This window comes from Cyclopterus lumpus, chromosome 4 (assembly GCF_009769545.1).
Source record: "Cyclopterus lumpus isolate fCycLum1 chromosome 4, fCycLum1.pri, whole genome shotgun sequence".
NCBI lineage: Eukaryota > Metazoa > Chordata > Actinopteri > Perciformes > Cyclopteridae > Cyclopterus > Cyclopterus lumpus.
Genome location: NC_046969.1, coordinates 21,082,479 through 21,109,419, shown reverse-complemented (window position 1 = coordinate 21,109,419; position 26,941 = coordinate 21,082,479). Strand labels below are relative to the sequence as shown.

At 44.2% G+C, this 26,941-nt stretch overlaps 1 protein-coding gene across 1 annotated transcript; it reads left to right on the top strand.

The window, feature by feature from the left end:
- Window positions 1-379: 379 nt before the first annotated feature.
- Window positions 380-26,413, top strand: atf6 (activating transcription factor 6). The gene is made up of 16 exons (XM_034530124.1): window positions 380-640; window positions 1,271-1,347; window positions 1,654-1,732; window positions 2,285-2,382; window positions 3,222-3,345; window positions 3,631-3,825; window positions 5,302-5,471; window positions 10,968-11,153; window positions 11,273-11,364; window positions 12,959-13,102; window positions 14,463-14,558; window positions 14,651-14,753; window positions 15,467-15,531; window positions 16,464-16,575; window positions 19,843-19,927; window positions 24,749-26,413. The coding sequence occupies exons 1-16, from the start codon at window positions 541-543 to the stop codon at window positions 24,943-24,945; spliced, it is 1,923 nt and encodes a 640-aa protein (XP_034386015.1). The 5' UTR covers window positions 380-540; the 3' UTR covers window positions 24,946-26,413.
- Window positions 26,414-26,941: the final 528 nt, after the last annotated feature.

The following is a 26,941-nucleotide window of genomic DNA, read 5'->3' as shown; positions in this document are numbered from 1 at the left end:
AAGATCAGTTGAATTTAAAGTTTTTATTTAGCCTGCATCTCTTGGATTAACAAGATACTCAAAAAGGATTGGACCGGCAATCCTTTTTCAAAACGAGGGGATTGTGTAATTTAAGTGACTTTGAATTTCATTAATAAACCCCCATGAAGTCACACATTATTTAGCAAAATTCAAAACCTTCCTCCCTGTCATGAACTCAGTGGCTTTACACACTTTCGAGAGGTCGACGTCATGCACGCTGCCTGCACGGCCTGCTGTACTGTCCTGCCGCCCCGTGGTCTGCTCCGGCAGCAACAGTTTACGGCACTTCTTCACAACAGCGCCCCTGCTTTTTTTTTTTTTTTTTTTTTAAAGCAGTTTCACACGTTCGTCCCTCGGCGGCACCCGTACATCCCCAGTAAAGTCGGACGTGTATCTAACTGGTTCCTCAACGTCAAACAGGAAGTCACCGACCAAACAGCTGCGACCTGAATGAATCCTCTGTGCTGTCGCTTGATCGCAACCTGTTGTTTTGAGACGATTTACTGATGAATTTAAAAGATGGCTTCCGACTTAACGTTATACTTAGACAACCATCAACAGTACCCCGTGATGGACGACGAGACGGGCTCCATGTCCATCGACCACGGAGGAGAGTGGGGTAAGCGATGGTTATAACTGCACTTCCCAGACAGATGAAGCTAATGTTTAGCGAGCCACTGGTAGAGGACCTAGACATCATTAATGTACCTTTTTAAAAAAAATTATTTGACATGGTTGCCGTTTCAAAAACGTCCCTGACACGCCTGCGTGTGTTTGCGTAGCTTACGTGTACTTACACACGCTTCCTGTCGGAGCTTGTGCAGTTAGCCTCAGCTAGCTCATGTGACGCAACATGCCGAGCGAGAGTGTAAATAATAAATAAATAATAATATGGCTGAAGACATGAGAGGGTTTTTCTGCACTTGCTTTGGAATATTCCTTTGGAGTGTCTTTTCCCCCCCCACTTTTTAATGCTTCTATTTCAAATGGCTTTTGATTAAAAAAAACTAAGTAATTAGATATACTTTTAACAGTTTATTATATTAAACATGTATTATGTACAAACTGCCTACATTTGCACAACTGTCTAGTTATAAATAAACAACACGTTTACAGTAGCTTTTCTTATTTACCAGTTTTTGTATTTTTATTTTTCCCGTAGGCAGGATTTGAGTCCCACTTAAACTGCTCAATGGACTGAAAGCAAGTTTGACTTGATGTTGTGCTTTGTCTGCTTGTCGTTGCACAGACATTAGCCTGTTTGATGAGCTGGACGACCTGGGGGATGCGGATGAGCTGTTTCAGGCCCTGCTGCACGCTGGCTGTGTGAGTGACTTCCTCTCAGTATGCAAATGTTTCATATCATCTGAAACTGGAAGGAAAGTGCTTGTTAACAGTGGGTGCAGGGCCAGAGATGCAGGTGTATCATTACACATACACGTACACGTACACACACACGTACACGTACACGCACACGCACACACACACACTGTGTAGGTTTTCGGCATAATCTAGGCAGTAACCCGGGTTATTACAGGAGTTTTATTGACCTGCTGCTTTCTGAAATGCATGGCTCAGAAAACAATAATTAAGTGATCATATGCCCCTTGCTTATGATGTTTGGTTTCTCAGGCCAGCGAGGTTCCAACCATTGACTTTGATATCGACATACCGTTGTGGTATGACGTGGACACCAACAGCACCTGCACAGGTACATCAACACACGTTGACACATTTCAGCATGAAATAAGGCGAATGTGAACTGGACAAAAATGTGTCCCATATCCATCTGTTTGATATTTATATGATGTAACCCATGTAATGTACTGTTGCACAGTGATGTGTTGAGGCAATTGGATATAATATTCACTGTTTTTGTTGGAAGTTTCAAGTGTAATGTACCATTGATGAAGAAAATAGCTTTTTACCGAAGATTATTATATACATTTTATTTTCTGAAGTCGCCTACCTCCTAAGTATCTTTGCAATATTTCTTGAAAAATGTGGGAAATTATCACCAAATACCACTGATTACCTAAGTGTGTTCATATAATGTCTTCATAGGTGCTTTATGTTTAATTTGCAGAGACAGCAGGTGTATTTATGGGACACTGATTGCTGCTAAATGAATAAAGCATACAGACAGTTAGTGTTGCGTTTGTGTGTGTGTGATTGCACAGGGAAAAGCAAATCGCATCTGTCTGTGCTGATGAGCCGACGTGCATGACACATCTTTCTGACGCCTTTGCCCTTGTGTATCCAGATGGTGAGGTGAGCGTGGACTCTCTGTCACCTGCCCACACTCTGAGCTCTGTCCCCTCTCCTGGCTCTGTGGAAGTCCCGTCCCCATACTACTTCCAAGTAAGTCCCTGTCTCCAACTCTTTGTCCTTCTCAGTGTTCGGCAGTTGACTTGTATTTCCAATGCAAATCTTTTTCACTGTTGTTACTGGTTGCGAGTATTTACATACGGGCCCCCCTCTTGGTGCGCGGTTGGAGCAGGTAAAAGCTTCATCCAGATGGCGTCCAAACATTAACAGCTGCTCTTTTACTTTTGGATACACTACACATACACACTTGAGACACTTTATTAACAAAAGCCTTAAACACCTTGTCAAAGTAATCATTTGCCGCCTGCCTGAGCTGTGCTCCTCCCCTCGTTAAAGAGAAGGTGCTGACAACTTCAGCTACATTAACATAATTTAGCAGGCAGATGTTTTCACAGTGTGTCAAGACAAGGACAAGGGTTACATCTTCGTCCAGCCCCGACAGTCTGCACACGTTTGTCTGCTGACTGAATCCCCCCCTGACCAAATCCAAGGACATGTTTTTTGTCCACTCGTCTTTGAATATTGACAAGGACACTTGATTCGTATGTCATCTGATGTGACAACAATCGTGTCCCTACTATCTACTGAAGTTTGCTGATGACTGTATGCAGGCGAGCATCGTGAATATGGCTGCTCTGACGTGATGCCCGCTTGAATGCCAATAACAGGCAATCTGTACACAGCTCAGAGCTGTACATTTTTAAGTGTTGAGCAGCAGAAATCAACATAATGAAGCCTTTTGTCGGAGTTGCCTGTACTTCAGATTCAGGTTTTAGTCGTCACTGAACTACTGCTTTTGTTTTACTGCTGACGTCTAGAAAACAGAGGTTCCGTATCTGATAGACCCAAGTCTTCTCTGCTTCCCCATCCAGGACGAAGCCATGTCTCCGCAATCGCAGCCCTCTCCTGTTTCAGTCTGCTCAGAGTCCAGCGGCCTTTCTGCGATCTCTCCCCCGGCTAAGAAAGCTCCAAAGAGGAACAACCCGAACGCCCAAGGTGAGGCAGCCTCTCCCACCGCATATCTGCTCGTTCAGCTGTCATCTATATTCGTACGCTTTTGTCCAAAGACATTGGGAGGTTTTGCGCCACACTCTGGGTTTCCAAGAATTCTGGGATGTGATTTAACAAAACGGAAAGATAGAAGTGGTCTCATTTAGAAAAGACTTTGAATGATTTGGAGAAAAAAAAGAAGAAAAAAAATGTCATCACCGTTCCTTGCAATGACGTGCATTCTGTTTTCTTATCTCACTCCCTGCCGACCCCCATCACACATAACAACAGCCAGACAAGCTCATCCAATCAAGAGGCCGATTCCGATTGGCCCGAAGATTTCCATCCAACCGAAACCGCTGATTACAGCTGTGCCTCTGGCAGCTCCCCTGCAGGCCAAGACGATCATCATCCAGCCCCTGCAGACCGCTGTGCTGCCTCTGGTCAAACAAATCCCAATCAACATCCAACCAGCGCCCCCTCCAGGTGAGAGCTCACACTGCAGCACGTTGAGACGCATCGCATCACCTCAAACTGTATTGCATCAGACCAGCGCACTGGATTTATTTGTGAGTAGTGCGATGTTCCTTACTTTAGAGTTTATTTAGTATTTTTATTCATTTAGAGATGAGATGGTATTTCCGTAGTACAGTTTATCATTTCTGATGAGTTTTGGCTTGGACAATATTTGAATAGTTGTGTCTTGTCCAGCAGGTGGTGGTATAACCTTTTAGTTTATGCTCATATTTAGTCCTCACTGTCCCAGTTCACTCTGCTTGATGGTCAAATAATTCTAACTAAATCTGACCTTTAAGTTGTTTGATTCCTCCTTTTTACCCAAATTTGGTTCCATGTGAGGGGAAAATCCCAATTCTGGGAATCCGCCTTCAGAAATAGACAATTGGGAAAGTTTTTGTTTTATGACCCACATGTGAACCAAAGACTGTTTATGAGCTGCTGTTTGTTTCATGCATTAAAATCCTTATTATTTTTGTTTCATGGTTACCATTCTGGTTGCATCCACAGCACAGTAGGCCAATGTAAATACTTGTGTCATTGTCTGGGACCCAAGTGGGTGGAGTATCTGACCCCTCTCGACTTTGAATTTGAACTTGGCTCTCCGGCGGCTTCGTCATGGTTTAGGATCTCCACCGCTGAGGAGTGAGCCCTGGGCGTCAGGCAGATGGAAGAAAGAAATCAGAGATATTTATACTGATGAGTTCACACAGGCTGACAGGTGTTCCCGAGGCTTTTCATTTCTTTTCCCTTTCATCCTCGTGAATTCTTCTTTCAGATGGGGAGCTCGGGCACAAGACACAGCGTTGGCACCACACACATTAATTAAGAACACAATGAGCACTGGCAGGTTGTTTACTGTTAGAGGTGCTGGGTCAGAATGGTTCCTGGCACAGGCTTACTGGGAGGGGTGGGCCTCTCTCCGGGAGGCTCCTACATTAACAGGACCTTTTTTTTTATAAACATGCTGTTTGTTTTGTTGAGGTTTATACTAATACAGTATGACTGTGGGCCAACATGCAGGTTTTTATGTGTGTTTATGCACATACAACACCCCTCAGTTTGGAATGTGAAAGGTTAAGACCACAGGTCGAGGTGGTAAACATCTTTTCCATCTGTACTTTAAACACAGACTGCCGTTGAAGACGAGGGGTTAATGTAGGTCACCAGCGGCGAGGGGGGTTTAAGAGTCCGGACTATACCATCTGCAGCAGGAGGTGATTTTCAACAGCAGACGGATCAGCTTGAATAGAGATTGTATAGAATATCAGGTTGAATGTCAAAGACGAGACAAATGTGGGATAAGAACATAAACACAAACATGGGAACAAACTGACAATCACAGACGGCGTTTAGCAATGGTAATCATACAGTCAAAATGATGATTATAGTATCGCTGAGACCCGTAATTTTAAAATGTCCATGTGTTGTGTACTCTTTTGTCAGGACGTCCCATCGTGCTGTCTCAGCCCAGCCAGGTGCTTCACATCCAGGCACCACAGGCTGTCACCGCCAACGTGGTCGCCATGCCGATGTTCACCCAGGACAGGCCCGTGCCAGTCGCTGCTCCTCCAGCGGTCTCTGTCACGCTGCGAGCCCCCTCCTCGGATGACGATGTGAGTCCCGTCCACGCTCTTTATGACTCGAGGAGTCCTACTTGTTACATTGTTGAGTTATTTACACAGAGCGGTGCAGATGAGACGGAGTCCAGATTAGTGCTGCTGCCCACTTCCAAAGGGTTAAAGAATTTAACAGTGCTTTGCCACATTTTCGTCTTAAAAAACTACAATTTGCCCCCATCCCCCGATCTATTATTTGTGTCATAGTCCAGTGCTCACGTAGGTGCTGTCATTTACACATAACTGTAAACATGTTATTTGATTAGGGATTAGGGGCTCAGTTTGCCTCCAGTGGTTACACCCGACTGAGCCGAGTAACACAAGACGGGAGATTTGTTCACTTAGAAATCAAGTCAGTAAATACAGGTGCTCATTGTCAACCATTTAGTTTAACTTTTTACTCTAATCTGGAGGGATTTATGCTCTCAAGCTCTTCTGGAGGTCGCCGTTTTTTTTAAATTTGCTTCCTAACCAACAACGTGTCCATGCAACTTATACGACGAATCCTCTTCATGGGACTTAATAGTAGCGTGAAGTGTTTGTGTGCATGGGCGTGGGCGGACTTGCCTGCGCGTAGCAGCACTGGCGTGCTTCCACTCGCCCGCCACGCCCCCAAGTTGTTGTGGTTACCGTGTTCACTCTGGAACCTGTCCAACATCTTTAGTGTTTTTCATTTAACAAACTATTAACTTTAATGTCGGCGTGAACTGTTTTTAAAGGAAAACGTTAAGCCACGAGCCTCCGGGGGCTTTTATGGAGCCACAAACAATTCACAGATAATCGCCATTGACTTCAGGGTTTTGTTTGTACGTGGGGTGGAAAGACGAACGTTATGCATTCGTAGTTCATTCAGCGGGAATGGTGTCGGAGAGGGATATTGGGCTACTCCCCATGTCGATGACGGAGGGTGGGATCTTTCCGTGTGTTTCATTGAGGGGTGATGTCAGGACAGCTGCAGTGCAGGAGACAAACATGCAAAGTGAACACAAAGCCTCCTGATCTTCATTATTTCTCCCCCTTTTCTCTTGGGTCTGTGTAATGCCAGCACGGAGCATTATGGAATCTTAAAAGGTCGGACCCAGATATTCAAAAGTTTTAAAAAAAGAACTTAATAGTGTGTTTTGTTTGTTGTACAAAGTTGTGGTCTCTCAATGTGCACGCTGGACTTTATTTTAGTTGAAAGCGTGTTAATCTTGGGGTGAGTTTGGAGGCCTCTGTTTCTGATTCTTTTCTCTTTGTTGCTTGAATAAACTGCAAATGCATCTTTCTGTGAGAGCGATGCCGTGACTTTCAGCACAGCGATTCCCGATGGCTCGCTGAGGTCTGACCTTTCACACGGTCGAGAAACATGTTTGTTTTTTTCTGTGAGAAAATCTTTCGTATTCAGCGGCTCCATTTCGCCACCTCGCTCAAAACTGACGTGGCAGTGAAGTTTTAAAAAAAATGTATCGTTGTTCACGAGGGTCGCTTTTTTATTTTTTGATTAAGAGAAACCATGTGCGTCACATATGTGAAATGTCTCCAACTGTAATCATTATCAGCTATCATCATCTCATAGGAATAATCATGTGTGGTTTCTGATGCATTACCCATGGACACGAAAAAAAATCGTTCTATTTAACCAGGCTGCTCAATTTATCTTGACGTGTGTGTTTAAGCATTTTTCTTCATCAGGCTTTTTTGTTTTTTAATGATTAACCTCAACTGAAATTTCGCAAGTGGTTATTGTTTTATGACGGGTAACTGTTGACCCCTGGCTGTAAAAATAGGAACTTGTCCAGTTATCATGGGGATAATCAAGTCTGGAGAAGCACTTTTCGTGCCAGACATTGAGAACAATAACGAGGAATTCCAAACCTTGGAGTCCAAAACGAGTGCGCCCCTCAGCCATTTTGTAAAGCATAGTCAAAGTTTACTAAAGGGGAGGGGCCAGACATTAATCGTGAGGGCGGGGAGAGAGAGCTGAGACCTCCATTTTATTCAACTCAAAAGTTTTTAAGATATCAGTGTACAATATATGCATATTGCAGAATTTGAGTGTCGTATAATTTTAAAGGGAGACTATATATGTGTTCCTGAAGCCTCTGAAGCCCTAAGTGACAATTAATTTGAAATAAAAGTATGAAATAGTGTAACAGTAGCACCAGTAGAGAGGAGTCATAACGTCACTTACAGCAGTATCTAAAGTTCAGTAACATTGGCCACCAAAAGCTACTGGTCATACCAGACCCAGTGAGGCTGGAGCAGCAAAACCCCCTTTAGTGTTAGTTTGTTTTGACTCGCCTTTATTTGATATGGACATCACAGTGGGATTATAATTATAACATAGTTATGCACAATAACTAGATGCACTGTTAAGTGTTTGTAGCGAAAGGCTAATTTACAACACTTGTCCACAGGAGGCTTTTAAAAAAAAAAAAGAAGCAAATACCTACATTTTGCTTTCTTATTTCATCTCTCTAAACATGCATACCGGTAGTCTCGCCGTAGATGGACTTGACTTTGTTTCCCGGGGCCCACCGAGAAGCTCTGGATCCGCGTCACGCGTGAATGTGAGCGCTCGTGCTCGGACCCGCTGCAGCTGCGTCCACTTTATAACCTCACTGTGGTTGTGTGAAATGCCTGTTAAAGAGGACATGCTCGCGCCAGGTGTTGCTACATGTTGTATCCACAGTTGTGTCCGTATCACTGTTCATGGCGTTCACAGCACTGCATTCTGGGCCGTGAGTGAGACAGAACCAGAACCAGTCATCAGTAGGGTGGTATGGCGTGCCGACACAGAAGAGGATGCTTTTTCCGTCAAAATGTGTCAGTGTGCCGTTTCCAACTCTGGAGTGCTCAGTTGAGTTCAAGAAAAATGGGAATGCCCCCCATTTTTCACCGTGATAAAATTCCAGAGGGTGCTACACCCTCCTGGGGGACAAACCAGGGTGTAGTTAAAACCATTAACTGTTTTGCCACATTATTTAGTTATCAGGTTCAGCTCCCTGTCCCTGGACTTTAAACGCATGCTTTTGTCGCCATATCTGTTTTTTTTTTGTTTTTTTTGTGCGCGCACACTGCTTTTTTCAACTGGAACAATGTGTGTTTAAAAATTAAAATGTTCCTCTGCACCTCCATGTTTAATCCACAGTAAGTTAAGTACCGTGCGGGTGTTTAAGTGGATAGTGGGATATAACAGTGACACAAAATAGCTCTTAGGAAGAACTTAACACCTCGGGTTGACAGTTCTGTCACCTGTGGAGCACATACCATAGTTATAGGTGTTTTTGACCGACCCTAAAATCCGGAACTTGTTAAACTAAGGCCCCCTCCCGCCCGGATAGGTTATTGGTTCTTCGCACACCTCCTCCCGGAGTAACCCTTCGGATGCTGAATGAAGAGAGTTGGCGGTTCGGCGCGCTGGGATCTGTTGGCTTGTCAACGCTTGTTTTCTCTCTCTCTCTTCACCTGCATCGAAGAGTTTCTGAGCAGGCATTGTCCCTTTCAGCAACACCACTTTGTAGATCTGCAACAGCGGCTGTATTAAAAGTGCTTTGCTCGTGGGCCCTGTGGCAGTTTCTTTTCGTCTGTCTTCTTTTTTTTTTTTTTGGTCCTTGGTGACTTTTCCCACAGCCGCTGTAGTTTGAACCAGTGCATTCTCACCCATTCCAGAGAGGTTAATTGAGAAATAAAAAATGTTTGCCGCCTGCCCCGCATTTTCCTCCTCAGCCTCATGCTGGTGGCGATGTGAAGTCCCCCCTTCTCTGCGCTCCCTGGTAACTGCTTACTCGCAGCGTTCCCAGGCTCGGGCTAGTGGCACGGCTCCCAGATTTGGGCTGGGAGACAGAGAGGAGTTTCTCAGGAGACAGAACACAAATACAGGGATCCAAATAACTTAATCACCAACAGGACTATTAGGCCTAGGAGGCGTACTCTGGGGAGGGTGCCTGTGTTTGGAGAAGGGCAGGAGAGGAGTAGCCGGGGCCTGGATGGTCAATGGAGGTGTTTGGGTAACACCGCAGCCATTGGTCGTGTACATTTGACAAAGCTATTTGGGTTAGATTTCAGTCACTTACCTCCACAGTGGAAGGAATACCATTGATTATTCTTAAATACTCGCACTTACTTATTTATTCATTCATTTATTTATTTAGGTATTTTCACGTTTTTTGTTAATGCTCACCTTTTGCAGAGGTTTAGGCAACCTTCATTTGTAATAAAGCCTTCAATAAACAAAAACAGACAAATACTGATTACTGTCTATTTAATTACAAATGGACTTCAGTGTGTAAGATGCTAATTAAGGCAACTAATACAGGTCTTTTTTACATCCAGACCTGCAACGTGTGTGTGTGTGTGTGTGTGTGTGTGTGTGTATATATATTGCCTCTGTGTTTGTGTCTCTCATGTGAACCCATTTCTCAAAGAGTGCCTCACTACCTAAACACATTTTTCTTCACCTATAGAACGGAGGCATTGCGGCCGACCTCTGGACCTTCTCGGAGGAGTTTGGTGTAAATATTTTCAAGCGGAAGCTTGATCGTGTGCACTTAAGGGCTCTTTTGGGTGATGGTAAAGACATGATTTGTAGCAGAAGTGTCGTTAACTTCAAGACGCAACTTGTATGATTATGTCACCGTGGTAAACTGGACCATCAGCCGAGATGCACACTCTGTGGGAATAACAGTCAACCTTTTATGTCGGCTTCCTCTAATCCTCTTCTTATTAGTTTCTCCCCATGTGTTCTATCTTTTTACTGGTGCTTTCTCTCTCGTGTCACGGTCGCCCTGTTCAAACTTCTCGTGCCTTCTCACACTTCTTTTATGGAGGTTCTGAGTGTTGTTCAATATACCACAAACGGCCTCCTCCTCAGTATTAATGAGTGGGTGGAAAACATTGACAGAGCAGATGTTGGAGCTCCACCATTGACTGTACTATTTCATTAATACATGTGTGTATTCCATATTTATGCATACACACTGGCAACAGCTATGGCCAGCTATGTTTTTGGGTGGTCCGTATGTCAGTTTGTTCGTAAATCTGCCGGTCTGTACGTACGTCCAATTCTCTTAAACGCAATTTTAAGAACGATCAGTAGAGCGAGGCAGTGATTTTAGTTTCCTACTTATCCCCCCTAGACATTTGTTTGGGGGGGGGGGTTCACTGAAAGCGACGGATCATATGAATAAAAAGTAATTTTCAACCAACTGCCCTTGAAATCATTGAAAAACATGCTCTGCTTTCCAATACCCATACTACCATATTTAGTATGCCAAAAGAAATGTTAGTAATTCTGAACACATAGTATATTAAAAATACCAGGATCCTGCATCCAGTCAAATTCTGATCTACAACCCAACATGCGGGCATTTCATCGTGTTGTCACAATAACCATCCCTCGTTCCTGTTAGGATAATGTGTGGTGTGGATAGATCCACAATGGGATGACTTGAGTAATAACATTTCAACGGTGTGTTGCTGTTTCTGTCTTGTTCGCTCATCTCGCTCCAGTCGAAGGTGGGCCAGAGGAAGCAGCGCATGATAAAGAACCGCGAGTCGGCATCCCTGTCTCGGAAGAAGAAGAAAGACTACTTGCTCACGCTGGAGGCTCGCCTGAATCTGGCGTTGTCCGAGAATGAATCGCTCAAGAGTGAAAATGGCAACCTCAAGAAGCAGCTGGAGGGCCTGCTGTGTGAGGTGAGCGGCTCGCAGCCACAGCTCTGCCAACACTTCCACACAGCCGGCACTTATAAAGAGGCCTGTGCTGAGAAACGGCCACCACAAGTTTTTTTTTTTTTTTTTTTTTCTTCCTGCAGAACACCGTGCTGAAGGTGACCGCCCCCAAGAGGAGAGCCGTGTGTCTCATGGTGGTGTTGATGTTCGTCATGCTCAACGTTGGACCAATGAGGTGAGCCTGTGCGACCCGCGGACTTCTCTCTGTACGTCTCCACAGCAGTCTGATTTAGTCTCTAAGGGCTTCAATGCAGTTCAAAACAACATAAAGGCAATGAGTCCAGTAACTGCAACAAACTGTGGTTGAACTGGAGCAACACCAATGGGAAGCTGGATGAGTCATTGTGGGAATCACGCCTCTCCTGTAAGACATTACGCAAAAAAGTGTGTTGAACAGAGCAAAACATTTCACATTGAAGTAGTTTTTCCACACGCAAACCAACTGGAACACATTGGGGTAAAAAAACAAATTATAAAGCAATCATCTGTCTTTTTCCAACAATTTAGATAAGACTAAACAATGGTCTCCCTTAAAAGTCTTCAGTGCTGATAAACTCACAAATAAGACGTCGCAGTCAGTTTGTTGTGGGCTGCCGAGATCCGAAAACATGTGATTCAACAAGTTGTTCAGATTTGGCTCCTCTTCCTGTCACATTACATGCAACCTCATTGAGACCCAAAATACAAGTATGAACCTGAAAATCAGCATGGTATGTCACCCTTTTAATAGTAACCTTGTGACACAATCCACTGTAATGTAGTGCACACACTTTAACAGTCTTATCTTAAGTGAAACTTAACTGATGATGAGTTGTCATAGTTCGTAAACGCTAAATGGCTCTTGTGGGTACAATATCTTCCTTTCCTCTGTTGTTGTTGCCAGAGTTTAAGGACTTTGTGACTAATTGGGGAATCCGCCTCAGAAGACTGCTGGCTTGCGAGGAAAGTAAACACTTACCGCTCACAGATGTAAAAAACGATTTACTTTCATGCTACAAAAGGGTAAATCATACATTTATTGCTGTATTTATTATCTGGGGTCGTAACGTTGAAAGCCGTGACACATTAAGAGGAGTTATGTGAAACACACTGGCGAAAAGAGTTCACTCCAGCCAGCTAGCAGATGGAGTGATTGCGTAATCCCACAAGCTTGACTCTTAAGTCCACCTCCAACCACAGCGATGGCTCCTCTGTTCGCATGTTATGAAATTGTTTGTTTGCTCCTGGGATCGGCTCGCTTCACAAAAGATGCGAGGGTCTACTTGTTGGACCGGTCTGCTTTGATGATCTGCCTGCACTCTGTGCTGGGAAAGTGTCCTCTCGGTTGTTCTCTAGAGCCTCAGCGTGAAGACGTGTCTGTGCACCACTGAATGAGTTTGCTTTTGAGACTTGAGGGGTATTCACAGTAGCTGAAGTATTTGTGTGTCTGTACCTGTGCTCCAATCTGTGTTTTGTGTTCTCTCCTTTGGAATGTAAAATATGCCCGCTTTTGCGGTTGGATCCCTTTTGAAATTAAAATGCCACCCGGAGAAATAATACCGTTGAAAGAGTGTGTGTGTGTGTGTGTGTGTGTGTTTGCTTACGCCGTCTAGATCAAAGTTCAGATTCTTATGTGGCTAAAAAACGAAAAACCCTCCTGTGCACAGGATGTGGGCCACATGGAATTTTGGCGGTTATTTCAGTCCAGTAACTAGTTCTTGGTCTCGGTGTGTTTCCTCCATCCCACCTGTCTCCTCTTCCTCACCTCTCCTGTCCTCTTGTGTCTCCAGTCTGTTACAGGGCGGCTCCAAGCTCGGAGTTATCTCCGTGCAGCACGGCGGCAGACACCTGTTGGGGTTCTCCTCCGAGGCAGAAACCGAGGTTGTGATGGGCCCCGATCCCCTCGCCGGTGGCCCCTCTGAGACGGCCGACAGGTAATGAGCTCAACGCCTTTTAACAACACAACGCGGACCCGGATGCACCTGTGCCCGGTCTGAATCCGTACAGCTCATTACAGCATGTGTAAACACGCGCCAGCCGATTACCAACGCTGTCCAAACGTCTGCTTTTCATATGCCTCCAGACTCGTGCCAGTTGTGCTTTTGAGTAACAAGGTGGGCAATTGGGGTCCGCCTTGTTTGACATCCAACTTCATATTACCAGTAACAGTTTATTTTTCTAAATGGTTTTATATATATATATATTTCTTTTTCTTAAAAAAACAAAAAGGGGAAGGGAAGAAGGGGGGGGAAAAAGCAATTTAGGCCCAGCAGTCTCATTTGTAAATTGCATAAATAACATTCTTGTTTGGTGCCCCCCCCCCCCCCCCCCCCCCCCCCAAAAAAATGCAAGGTGGTCAGAGTGTCTAATGTCTGCCCGGCCTCGCCAGCCTGTCTTTTGTCAGATCGCTGCATCGGGTACGTTACATGTTAACGCGAAGCAGTCATTCTGTAGTGTCGGGTTCCCCAGCAGCATTAAAGCGGTGCGGGCAGGAAGGAACACATTAGCGTTCACAACAGGGTTGACGGCACCGAACGCACCGAGGAGGAGGATGACGGGGGAGACGTGTGTGTGTGTGTGTGTGTGTGTGTGATTACGACCCCCTCAGTTAGAGTTATGATCATTACATTACGTGTCATTTAGCTGACGCTTTTATCCAAAGCGACTTACAATAAGTGCATTAAACCATGAGTCCAAACTCAGAACAGATCAAGCCTCTTCGGGCTGACATTTCCAGAGCGTTTAGAGTCGGGAGCGTGAGGCCTCGTCGATGCGTTGGCTCAGATCAAGGGGGGCCCGGGGGAGGCATTATTTTGGTAGCAGATGTTTTGGTAACAAGCCCCCTTTGCAGGCTGCGGACAGTCTACACATCATCACCTCAAGCAACACAATCATTCATTCGCAGAGATAAAACGGTTGTAATTAAAGTCACAGTAACGTCGAAGGAGGAAGGTCAAGTCGTGCAATGTTGCTCATCCGAAAATGTATTTTAAACCCACTGCCAGATTGTTGGGCCTGTTGGTTTCTTTCCGTCGTTGTCCTTAATCAGACTTGATGTGACCTGCTCAGCTGTCTGGACCGTGTTTCTGAGAATCTGCACTTCCCCTCTCAGCATTACTGTTGATACAATTAGCGACTGAAGCTCTGCCACTCTGCACATGTCACGTTTTCGGACATCTGGGAAATGTTTACTTCCAGATTCTTATTTGGAGTTGTGCATTGATGTGAGAGCATTTGAACGGTCTTGTTGTTGCTCTCCTGTTTGTTTACCAGCCTCTTTGCTCTGCGTTGCAGCTCTGAGGATAAGGCCCTGATGGTGTTGAAGGATCCTATCTTCCTCAGACCACCTCCGCCCTGCCAGCCTCCCGTTAACACCACAAAGTGCTTAGAGTAAGTTATGAACTCTTTCATGCACGGCCTACTATGCTCAAGTATAAAAAAGAAAAAAGAAAACTCATTTTCGAACCCGCTTTGATTGGCAGGTTAACCCATGAGTTGAGGGGTTGGGTCCACCGTCATGAAGTGCACCAGACAAAATCCAGGCGCATGAGTAACGGCAATCACAAGCCCACCAGGAGCATTCTGGTGAGTCATGTTTTGGAAAAACAAGAAAACGCATCTAATGGGCCATTCAAGAACCTTCGTGATGTTCAGGGTTTGCAATACAGCTTACAAAGTGAACTCCGCTTGGAATTTAGGCTATATTAAAAAAAAAAATAAAATGGTTTAAACTGTTTCACCACAGTTTCACCTCCCCTCTCCCCGTCCCCCTTTTCCGCCTCTCATTTCTCTTCATTGGGCTGAGTTTAATCCGGCAGCCCTGAGAATGTAAACACAACACTTGGAGCCCCTGCCCCCTTTTTCTTTTTCATCATTTGTTTTCTAAATCTGTCCCAGTAGGTCTGATCCATTAGGAGCTGCCCGTCTCGTATAAACCCATTCTTCATTTTACTTTAAATAGAAGTGTCGGCGTGTTTATTTCTCACCTGCATTGAGCTGTTCTAGCCCGACAGACACACAAGTCTTCACAGCATTTCAACGCATCTTCATATGAATGAAATAAAACTCTTTCTGTTCATTTGAATGTTTTTTTACATGTCTTAAGATTCCTAAACTAGAAGAGATTCATCAGGATGCAGCGTGGGACTGGAATGTGTTCTCGCTGATCTCTCGCTGTTTTGAAATGATCACTCTTGACAGTCTGTATTTATGTATTTGACAGTGTTGCTCACAGTTTTATCTAAAGGTTAGTCGACGATAAAGAGATTGCAGCTCATTCTGTTTTTCTTTCCTCCCAGAAAGCAGAGAATAAGGAGAGTGCCCAGATTGTGACGGTCCAATACACAGAAACATCTGAGGAAAAGTGAGTGAAGGCCTGTTGCGATGTAACTGTCATATTCGTGCAAGTAAATCATTCTTTTATTCTTCTATTGGAAGCGATTCCTATAGAATTCAGCGTTTTGGGGGCAGAATAATCTGAAGCTGTACAGTAACTTCTGCCTGTGTGGTAAACCAGCACTGTGGTGGAGTAAAACAATGCCTGTTTAGAGCTGCAGACTGTATTGTTTATTGGTCAGCTGGAGACTCGTAGACGGACTGTGTGAAGCAACTGTAGACATAACAAACCGGTATGTTTCTTTCACTTGCATTTGACCAAAGTGGCTTTTTCACCTGAACTGTAATGAGAAATATCAGCTTTGGTTTTAACAATCTGTCTGATTTATGAAACATTTGGAAGCATGACCCGGTGAACAGCTTCAGAGCATTTATTTATCTGCTGGAGAGGTGCAACTAATTATTACAATAAATATAGATTTTCTGCCTTTTTTACATTTTTTTTTCTCTCGGTGTGGTGTCATTAAAGGTTTTGCTTTTGTAATACTAAAACCCAAAGGAGTGTCCTCCATCAGTTTGGGCATTCTGTGGTTGAAATCTTTTGTAAATAATCAATCAATTTTTAATGAACAGTTGCAGATCAAATTTTATGTTTGAATTTATAGTTGCTGCTCTCTAACTGAGATTTAAACTGACTGTGCTCCACTAGTATACGTTGGATTATTGAATGATGTCTAACACTAAGGAAGAAACTGTCTGTATTGGGGTTTAACGGACAGAAAATCCAAGAGAGAAAGAATTTTATCTGCATGAAACGTGCCAAATATATTAAATTTCTCTGGCACAGAACATTGATCGTCAGTATTTTAATCGATGGTATTCGCGTCAGTCTTTTTCTCCTCGTTTGTGAATATTTCTCCAGTGTTGCTCATATATTTTTGTTGTTTTCTTCATCAACAGGAATCTTGGCAGTGAGCTGCAGGTGTACTACGCACCTCATCACACCTACAGGGACTTCTTTGACGAGCTCAATCGCCGCGGCGACACTTTCTATGTAGTGTCTTTCCGCAGGGTAAGTTTCCATACAGTGATTGGAGAGGACTAAAGATCATTTGACCTTTGAACTTTTCAAAGTGTGTCCCAAACTGGACATGAAAGGCAAGACATTAATTCTACACAGTAACTTATGAATCATAAATGATATGCAATATGTCGGTTCCTCAACAGAGAGGTTTGATTTGAGAGAAAAGTGGAGGGGTGTGAAATACACACGCCTAAGGGTGTAACTACCAGGCCAGTTTCCTTGGCCCATTTACATCATCAAGACCATGTTGTTGTGTTTTAGGCACTGCCATATGTCACTGTTAAGCTTATAGGTCTTTATTCATTTTTCCACATTTGAGACGGAACCTGTTTTTAATTTTCCCTGTTGCTGTGATTAATCACATACAAGTTATCGGATTTGTTTGATTTTGTTTCTAGAGCGCCAAACTTAAATCCCTTAATCGTAAATTTAAAAAAACAAATTAGCTGAAGGGCTAAACCTTTTTCCCTTGAGCTCTCGCCATTAGAGTTTGTGTTTTCATTATTATGGCAAGCGCCATTTGAACGAAGACATGTTTCATTTGCAAATTTTGTCCCAAAATAATTTTCTGAACCGCAAACACATTTGGTCACTTCTCCAAAGAGGTGATGTTAAGCCCTTAAATCCTCAGGATTACTTAGTGGGGCGGGAGTTTTGAAGCATGTGGTCAAAGATCAAGACCCCCTTGTCACCGAGCAAGTCGCATAGTTGTCATGGTGACGGCAGGGACAATGGTAACAACTGTGTCCCCGAGTTGAGGGCCTCTACGGGTCAAGTGGCCGTCGGTCAGTTTCCAGCAGCTCTGTGTTGCATGAGCAGAGTTACAGACGGTGTTAAAGTTTAGGAAGTTTCAAACGGTTAAATAAAATGATAACGTGCAATTCCAATTGTTGGAGTCTTACTGACAACAACATAACCATTTCTTTGTAATGAATCGCTTAGATTTATTGCAATTTTTTTTTTAATCACATTTAAAAACAATAACAACAAATGGGCTTTTCAATTATGTTAAAGCTTTGATTGTTTTGATATGATTATGAGGAAATGACCATCACAATGCATTATTCAGTTTACAATCACTTCAGACAAAGAAACACAGACAATCTTCACAATTGAGAAACTGGAACCACAGAATGGGCTTCGTCCATTATAGCAATAGTTGCCGATTTCAATTTAATTGCAGTTGATGAATCTATGAATTCTTAGTTCTAAAATGTTGTAAATATTTTTCTGACTCATTTTAAAGTAGAAGTCCTGCCTTCTTCACTCCATGCCTGGTCTCGAGGTGATTTCATTGCTTAGCTGAACTTATCCTGGTTTTAATAAGAGGGAAGGATTAGAGGAATCAAAAATGCATTATTGGATATGACAACAAGCACTAAAATGGTAGAATACGGATCACGGATTACGAGCCTGTTCTCCAGCCTGACCTTCTTAATTCTCACAGACTTTTATTAGCTTTTCTCAGTCCGTTTATTGCCCTGTATTTTGTTTCCCGGGTTTCAGTGAGTGTGCGTTGGCAAAAGACGGGCGTGCTTTTGTTTTTATGTTCCAGTAGGTTTGATGATATTCCAGGATTGCTAAAGCTCAGGATCAAATTTGGAATTTTGTTTTGGCTTTTAAAGCCAATCACTTAACAAACTCGACTTTTTTTTTTTTCCCCCCTCGGGGGTGGGTGGGGGGGGAACTCGTCAGGTTCATGGCGGCCTGCTCTTGCCCTCGCCAGCGCTCGCCGTCTCTGCAGTGCGCTCCACGCTCCGAGGCGACCGTTCTTAGGTCACGGTGGCTTTCTCCCTGATGGCCACTTTACCACCGCCTGTGGCTTTGTTTAAGTGTGAAAGTGAGGTGATGGAAAGCACAGGACGTTTTGCAGCCTTGCATCACTTCTAGTGTAGTTTCAGCACCTGTGTCTCTGTGCACGTGTGCATCGAGGTGAGGTGGTGGAAACACTGGCTGCTTTCACCGCGGACCCGTGTCCCATAGGGTTCAAGGAACATTCGCCCGTTGTCACGGCAGCTGCAGCTGTTGTGTCAGCTTGACGAGCCCCACCGGTCCCCCCGATGATGAGCAGTAATGTGGCTGCTGTTTCCCCCTGCCACCCTCAAGGCACCCTCTCGGCCTTTGGTGGCTTACAGTTGATCCTTTTATATTGGTTTATGTCACGCCGAACCCTTTATCACGAAGAAACATGACTAATGAAGCTGCACATGATAACTTTTGAAGCCGAGGGCAACATCTTCGTGTGACTCGGCATTATGAAGAACACTAATTGACAACAAAGACATACAAAAAGCCTCCCACGCGTGCTCTGTTTTTCCTCACGCGCTCTTTATTCCCGTATCTCATATTCCTCCCACACATTCATACGTCTCCTTTATTGTACACATTCTGCAATGCTGGTTTCTATCTTCCCGCGGTAATCCCTTCCCCAAACCTCAGACCGTGCTCCCCGCCTGTCATCACCTCAACACCCCTCATCTTTCAGCTCACCCAGGCTGAGTTTTAAAAGATAAAGTAAACCTGTTTTCAGTTAGTTTGTTGATAGTGCAGGGCCCCTTTTAAGAAGACTAATTTCACACATGAACTAGAGTTTACTAATAATAAGTGCTATTACTACTGTCGCAATTAATGCTCTGGAAGGATTATCTCAAATTGTGCTTCAGACATTTATATGTGGTAGCTTGCGTTATTAACTTGAGGTGTGGAGTTTGAAAGAAGTCAGTATTTATGGGGCAGGAGCTTTTTTTTTATTAAGTCTCAGTCACAATTTTATGGAAGTGAACTATTCAAATCATGGATTAACCCTTTTAAATGTGCTCGCAACAGAAACTTTTTCTCTTTTTGTCTCTGTTTTTTTTTCAGTTCACTTTCTTTTCTTACAAAGTGAGTGTGAGCTCACTTTCGGAAAATGAAGAACTTTACTGGTTAATGACATTTTTAAAAAGTACTCCAGCGGTCGAGAGTGACGGTCTTGAAAATAGACTGATTCTAACTGTTTAGATGATTGGGCCAGGCATAATAAAAAGGCTAAATGTGAAGTATTCTGTGACTATAAATTGTTGCCCTTATGCGAGGACCCTTGACCCTCCCAGATGACCATTGCATCATTGACAACCTCAAAATGTCAATGCAAGTCTCCCAGGAGATCTTCTCCTCAAACTTGACTCCAAATCTTGATCAACAGCTGGCTGACCCAAGCGGATGTTTTTTTTTTCTTTTTTTTCTCGTTGACCTTCTCTCCTCTTTTGTTCTCAGGATCATCTTCTACTTCCTGCCACCAGACACAACAAAGGAAGTCGACCCAAGATGTCTCTGGTGTTGCCAGCCATGAACATAAACGGTACGCACAGATGCAACAGTTGGCGAGTGTGGTCACTCCACACGATGTAACGGATGAAAGGCGAGCTGGGAGGAGAAACACGTCTCCCTATGAGAATGCATTACTTGTGCGACACTTGACACTCCTATTACCAAAATAGAGCACTTTTGGTTTTTAGGCCTATTAAGGAGATTCTGATCTTCTTTTTCATCAGCTTGGCCCCATTGTCACTAAGTGTGTGTGTGTGTAATGGTGAGAGGTAGACTTCACACTGTCTGAAGTGTTGTATGTTTCCTCTACAGCCGGCTACATGTGAGCGTGTTACATGCCAGGTAGGAGTAGTTTAGCGAAGAAGTCCTCAGTGTAGAATTCAGATTCTGGACATATAGGATGCTATAGGTCCTCTTCAGGTCATAGAGCAGGTTCAACGCTCATCTTTTCCTCTTAAAGAGAACCGTTGAGAGCGCACTTGGGTGTGTTTTGGGGGAAGGTGGTTTCCACCAGCTCATCCGAGATGGAATCAGCCGTTTATTTGACCGCCTGCCCTCAGAAACAATGCCCCTCCTGAACATGTTAAACACTTGAGGTACGCCTCCAGTATCTGAACATGGTGCATTTGTTGCCACGTTTTTTATTTTTATTTTTTTTATTTTTTTTAAGGAATCACTTAAGTATACAGATGTTTCCATGAGCTCATCATAGCTTTTCTCCATGTTCCTTTTAGATTTGTCGGATTATCAATACGCTATGTCAAAGTCCGGTCATCAGAGGTTTTAGTGGAAAAAGGTCTTCTTTGTCCAAATGCTGCAGTTGATTATCAGGTGGCTCGATTTTGACAGAGCCTGCGGGACTGAACGGATTCCTGCCCGAAGAGGTCTTGTGTTGACGTAGGGCATAAGCAATTAGGGCCACAGCCCGTTGTTGTTGTTGTTGTTGGGTGCTTGCCTGGCATGCTTATGAGAAATCCTCTTGTTCCTCTGATATCTCCCCGTCTCGTCTGAGGCGGAGCACCAGCACCAGATTCGATTAGTCAACCGGCTCTAAGAGGAGTGAGTCAGTGGAATAAGAGCAGGGAAGACATGGCCAATGGGGAATAACTTTTTTTCTTTTTTATCCCGGGGGGGGGGGGTGTTAGAGATGAAGATTGGTGAAAGTAAACATTGTTCTTGGTTGGTCTTGTCAGGAAGGAATGTTACGGTCCGTGCTTGTCAGATGGCCCATTGAAACAGCAGTAAATAGTGAAATCCAAGACCTCCTTTTTCAGCTAATTGTTGAAATGGCCAAACAAAGGTGGCATTTAGGGAGAGATATCGAGTCTGGAAAGATCCTCGGTAGCTCAAAGAACGGGCCTTCAATTCGTCACGGAGGGCTACAGTTGTCAGCGAACGAGAAACATTGTGTCCCAAAAGATACCACATGATCTAGCCAGCTAATGTGCTGGCTAGATCATGTGGTATCTTTTAGAGAGGACTCACAGCAGTTCTGTTTTTAAGGACAGATGCCTGTACAGTAGCGTCACTTTCAGACGCCACAACTGCCCCTCCTGGTAGTTCCTCGATGATCCGACCGAAAGCATGCAGGACTCCAGCTGAAGTGCACGCCGACAGATGGCTGACACGGACTCGGTGGGGATTGTCAACACTCGGCCCGCCCACCTTCAACCTATGAGGCCCTCATGTGTCACACAGATGACACGCCTTCAAAGTCGCGTTTCCATATTGATGTTGTCTTTTAAACTTTGAAGTGATTTTAAGTGCAGAATGTGCACATTTAGCCGGGCGAGACCCTCAGAAAAGCCCAAACACTGCCCTCTCCTCTCTCCTCCCTCATGATGGCTCCACAGTGGAGGATAATTCTTTCCAGCTCCCTGTTGCTGCGCTCCTTTTAGGAATGCCTTCCTTCACCAGGCACTAAATGGTTTTCATCTGGAGGAGGTGGAGAGACTCCACTAATCCGGAGGGAGCGTTTGTTCTGTCGTGGTCAATAGCGGAACGTCGGAGACGGGAGACTTTGATGTGAGCCGTCGCCCGTTTTCTGTCCTCGCTTTAGGGGCTTTGTTAGCGTTACTCAACCTTGACCGCCTTGGTTCTCTCTGAGCGGTGGCTCCACATAAGGCCTCGAGGGCTTGTTTATTTAACCATCCCCAGAGTTTTAAAGTAGCTCAATCAAGTGGAAGCGACATGTTTTTCCGGCGGTGACGTCATTTACAGGTGGATCGACCGTGGGAGTTCTGAGACTGTACATGTGCACTGTGGCGAACGGGCCGCTTTCACTGGGGGGTTCAAGGTGGAGCCACACCACTGAAGAAGATGGGAGGGGGGGGGGGGTACATTTTCCGACTCCTCTAATCTAAACAAACATCCAGGGCTCTGAAAATAAGTGCACTCTTAGCAACCCAAAGGTTTAACCCTTTGCCACCCCCGCAAAATAAACTTGCAAGTGATTCTTTTTGCTTTGCACGACTTAATTCTCTCAAAGATTATTATTATTATTATGTTATTAGCCGTGTTAGCTATGTGAGAGTAATTATCTAATGGTAAAACTTTGCTTTACTGTTTTGACACTGGACCTCCCAATCATTCAATAAATAAAAGATTTGCATATTGGCAGAATTTCCCAATTCAAAATGTTCTGGATCAGTAGTTTACGTGAATGTTGAAGTTGACCTAATCGCCATCCGATTACACCCGCGTTTATTTTTATTGGCCTTGTAATTTTTTTTGCTTATACTTGCTGAAGGAATTGCTTAATTTCCCTCATGAACGTGTCCTCGGCCCCCACCTCAAGCCCCCTTCCCCTCCCCGAGATGCACTCTCAGGTTTCCTCCGATGCGTCGTTGTCAGACATCGGGGTTTTATCAGCGCACACCAGCTCACCGTGTCACTGAGTCTTACTGGAACATCTCCAGATGGCACCAGTGACCGGGGGAGAGGAGACCACGCGGCGCAGGACGGTAGAGTTGGCAGCTCCCTCAGAGGGCTGCCGTTTGAAGTCGCGCCCCGCGGCTGCGTGTTTGTGTGTTTCTCGTTTCACTCGTCGGGCTCCTCGGGCCGGCGGCTGCTGCATAGATTTTGTACACTTTGATAATTTTGGCGAAACGTGGACGTATACAGTGTGGAGAATTAAATGGGAATCCTCAATTTTGGGTAATGGCTTTAGATTATGGCCCACACATTTTAATATTTGGGTATTTATAAAGAAATTCTGGCGCGCATTGAGGGGTAATAGAACTTTTCTTTCGTGTGAGCGAAAGTTTTCCTGTGAACACTTAAGCAGACACAGCATCAACATTCCTTTGAAGTCCAATATTCCCTTGAATTTATTTTTTATTATTATTATTAGTTTATACATCCACCAGAACTGGTAGGATTTCCATTATATTCGTCCTCTCCATGTGTTGTGCATTTGGATTGTGAATGACACTTTGTGCTGCCCATCTGTGGGACTTCAGTTTATTGGATTTGATGGTCATGTCAGAGCAGTTTAGTGTGAACCGACTGCAGCAATGAAAGGCCCTTGAACCATTGGGGGGGGAGGGGGGTCCGTTATATGGAGGTGCACAGAGAATAACCTTTCTAGCTCTGCTTCAGAGGCGTAATTTGAGATGGACATAGCGTGGCAAACTCCTAACCCAGAGGATGGTTTCCGGAGATGTCTGTTGAATCACTGAAGCCATTTGAGAAGTTCCAGTTTCCCCCGCAGGTGCAAAAGGGGAAGCTCGGCAGCAGATGAAGTCATGCTCGAGCATCACGTCCACGACCCATATAATGATATGAACATCCGTGGAGTCTTCTGGCTGCAGAAGGAGCTATTGTACCGTCTCTGTGCAATCTGATCAACTCTTAAAGGATCTGTCTGTGGAAATCCTGCTGAGAGGCAGAAGGAGCTGATGTCTTGCACAGGCGTCTGCAGAGAGACTGCAGATTTGAAACCACTTGCAGCGCTCTAAAGCATTTTAAAGACGCCTACAGCTCCATTTCTGAGTCATAGAAGAGTGCACTTAGTCTGACTGAGGTTGGCGCTATTATCTCGTCTCTCGCCAACATACAAAGGAAGCCACGCGTTTTTGAGTTGTCTGTTAATGTGAATCCGCAAGGGACCCCTGACCATGTTGGTAATACACTTTTCTTAATTAATTTTTTTATGATTATATAATCTTACAAAAAGAAAGGATGTTCTTCCCCACCCTCCACCCCCACAGGAGATCACAAAAGAAAGCGCCGGCCCCAGAATGTCCGAAGATAAAGCCAGAGCAGTTTAATTGTTTGCAGGTCGCACATCAGGGTGACCTTGTACAAAATTACTTATGTTTGATAACAAGCTTCGTGTTTATCATGGCCTGCGGTCGTGTTGTCATTTCTGGGGGTTTTTCAAACGCAACAGCCTGACTCATCGACATCGATCTCGAAGTGGCCAGACTTTCCTCTTTCCTTCTCTGAACACAACGAGAAACTTAAACACAGACACGAGTTTCCCCTCAAATGTGCATGTGCTCTTGTTTAGGGCTGTTTTTGTTTACTCTATGATGGAGAAATCCAGAATGTGACTCACCTCTGGACTCCATGTGTGACCGGGCCTCTACCCCTCTCCTGCTGCAGTTCTCAGCCCCCCCCCCCCCCAACGGCCTTCAAAACGACCCCTTTACACTCCCAAAAATACTCTCTTATCATGTCTTTCTGCAACCCGCATCACAGAGAACCTGCCAGTGATTACGGAGGCGGGCACTATTCGTGTCTTGAGTTGATTTTAAATCTTTTGCCGTGGTATAAATCCTCTTCTGATGGAGCAAATTGGTCAACAATAACTAACAACAACCTTCCGCTTCCTTTGCTATCGTTACAGACAGCACCATAAGGGACAAGGACTACGAGGTGATGATGCAGATCGACTGTGAAGTGACGGACACCAGGATCCTCCACATCCGGTCGTCCAGCATCCCGGCGTTGCTCCGGGTCAACCGCACGCAGGCGTTTTACGAGCACTCCTCGACTGACAGCCAGGCCCCGCCTCCCGTCGGTGTGCTTATGGGGTCTGCTTAACATCACCTGTTATTGTTTATAAACTCCTCGACTGGATCCGTGAAGACACACGATGAGATCTCAGTTGACACCTTTTCTTTTGGTGCGTGTGAAGACGTACGGTTCAGATCTGTTGAACACCCACTGACTTGATTTTTATATTTTAATGAAATGCAGAGGTAGCTCAAATTGTCAGCACCAGTCAGCCGCATTCTTAATTCGGGCTGATATCCGGGGGCCGTCTGTGATGGGGTCCGAGCAGACGCTTGCTCCTTGTGTGGCAACACTGACTTCCCCCTGTAACCCCAGATGCAACACATAAGGGTAATTGCTTAACGGCAGGGGGCTGAGCATTGAACCCTGAGTCACCCCGTCATAACACAAATACTTTCGCCCCATAGCAGCGCTCCTCAAGTCTCCGCTTTTTCTTTTTGGGTCCTTAATTTTGGGAGCGAGCTGCAAAGCCAGCGGAGAAAACAGAAAAGGATTATACACAGAAGATTGATCTCATTTGGAAGGCATTTGTCTTTGTAAGGGCTGTAACGGTCTCTCTTACTCACTTGTAGTCTGTTGGCCTCTCTAAATACAAAGCATTGTGAAAACAGTGAAACGGGAACGGAGGCCGGATTAATTAGACGCCGCAACTCGAGGCATTCAGTAAACTCAGGAAGTCAGGTGATCTGTGAAAGCTAGCAGGCTAACCACGAAGGTGTTTGCTGGTTTCCATTCATTCACGGTTTCAAGTGCTCCGTTTTTTCCAGTTTTGGGTTCTTTGCACTGTGCCTTTCTTATGTTATTGAACAGATTCAGATACTGTACATATTTATTTATAATATTATGTAACAGTAAAGCCAACTCCTGCGCCAAGAGGCAATTCCCCTCTTTTTTTTTGCGGTCGAGATGTATTCCCTCAAGATTCATTGTAAAGTCAATGAATCTTGACTTTACATATTCTCTATTTGTCTGATTTATACTTTGTGGGAGCTTTATAATCCTAGTTTATTCACCAAAACAAAATGACTGAATTGTATATAAAATGACAAATAGTGGATTGAAAGGAAACATTAAATATTGGCACTATAGGGTATTTCTCACTGGCTAGCCATCCCAAGGTTTTATTCCAAACATTATCTGGACATTGAAATCCAAATCTGGTGAAAAGCAGTTTGAGTCCTGACGGGATAAATTGTACTTTTATTTTGTGCACTTGAACCTATATTGAAATTGCAACCTACTAGAAAATGTCAATTATTAGTTTTAGTACTAATTTGTTGTAAAGATTTGCACTATATAAGACTATATAAGAAATGATACATGATCAAAATATGTACTTCTTTGTGTATGTTGATAAAGCAACATACTATACTTTCTTTTAGCTATATGTTTGTAAAGATTGTTATGCTTTAGCTCAACAAATGACCATAAACATATGTCCTTTTTCTTGAGCCAGGCCATTGCTTTGTGTGTGTGTGTGTGTGTGTGTGTGTGTGTGTGTGTGTGTGTGTGTGTGTGTGTGTGTGTGTGTGTGTGTGTGTGTGTGTGTGTGTGTGTGTGTGTGTGTGTGTGTGTGTGTGTGTGTGTGTGTGTGTGTGTGTGTGTGTGTGTGTGTGTGTGTGTGTGTGTGTGTGTGTGTGTGTGTGTGTGTGTGTGTGTGTGTGTGTGTGTGTGTGTGTGTGTGTGTGTGTGTGTGTGTGTGTGTGTGTGTGCGCGCATTTCCTTCTGCCTTTTTGGTTACTGCATTGTTTTTACTGCATCCAAAAGAAAAATGTACAATAAAAAAATGTGAGGGTTTAGTTTATTTGGATTCTATTCTGTGCAAAAAAACTAAAATAAACACTGGATTTTACAAAACCTTGTGTGTATCCTTTTGGGTTTGTTAGTACAATAGAAAGACTGTTCTGGAGTTTTTTTCTTCCACAATAACTTAATTTACATCCAGTAACCAAATTACAGGCTTGGACAATCGTTGTCTCTGTATTTATGGTTTTTCTTCTCCCCCCCCCCCCCCCCCCCCAGT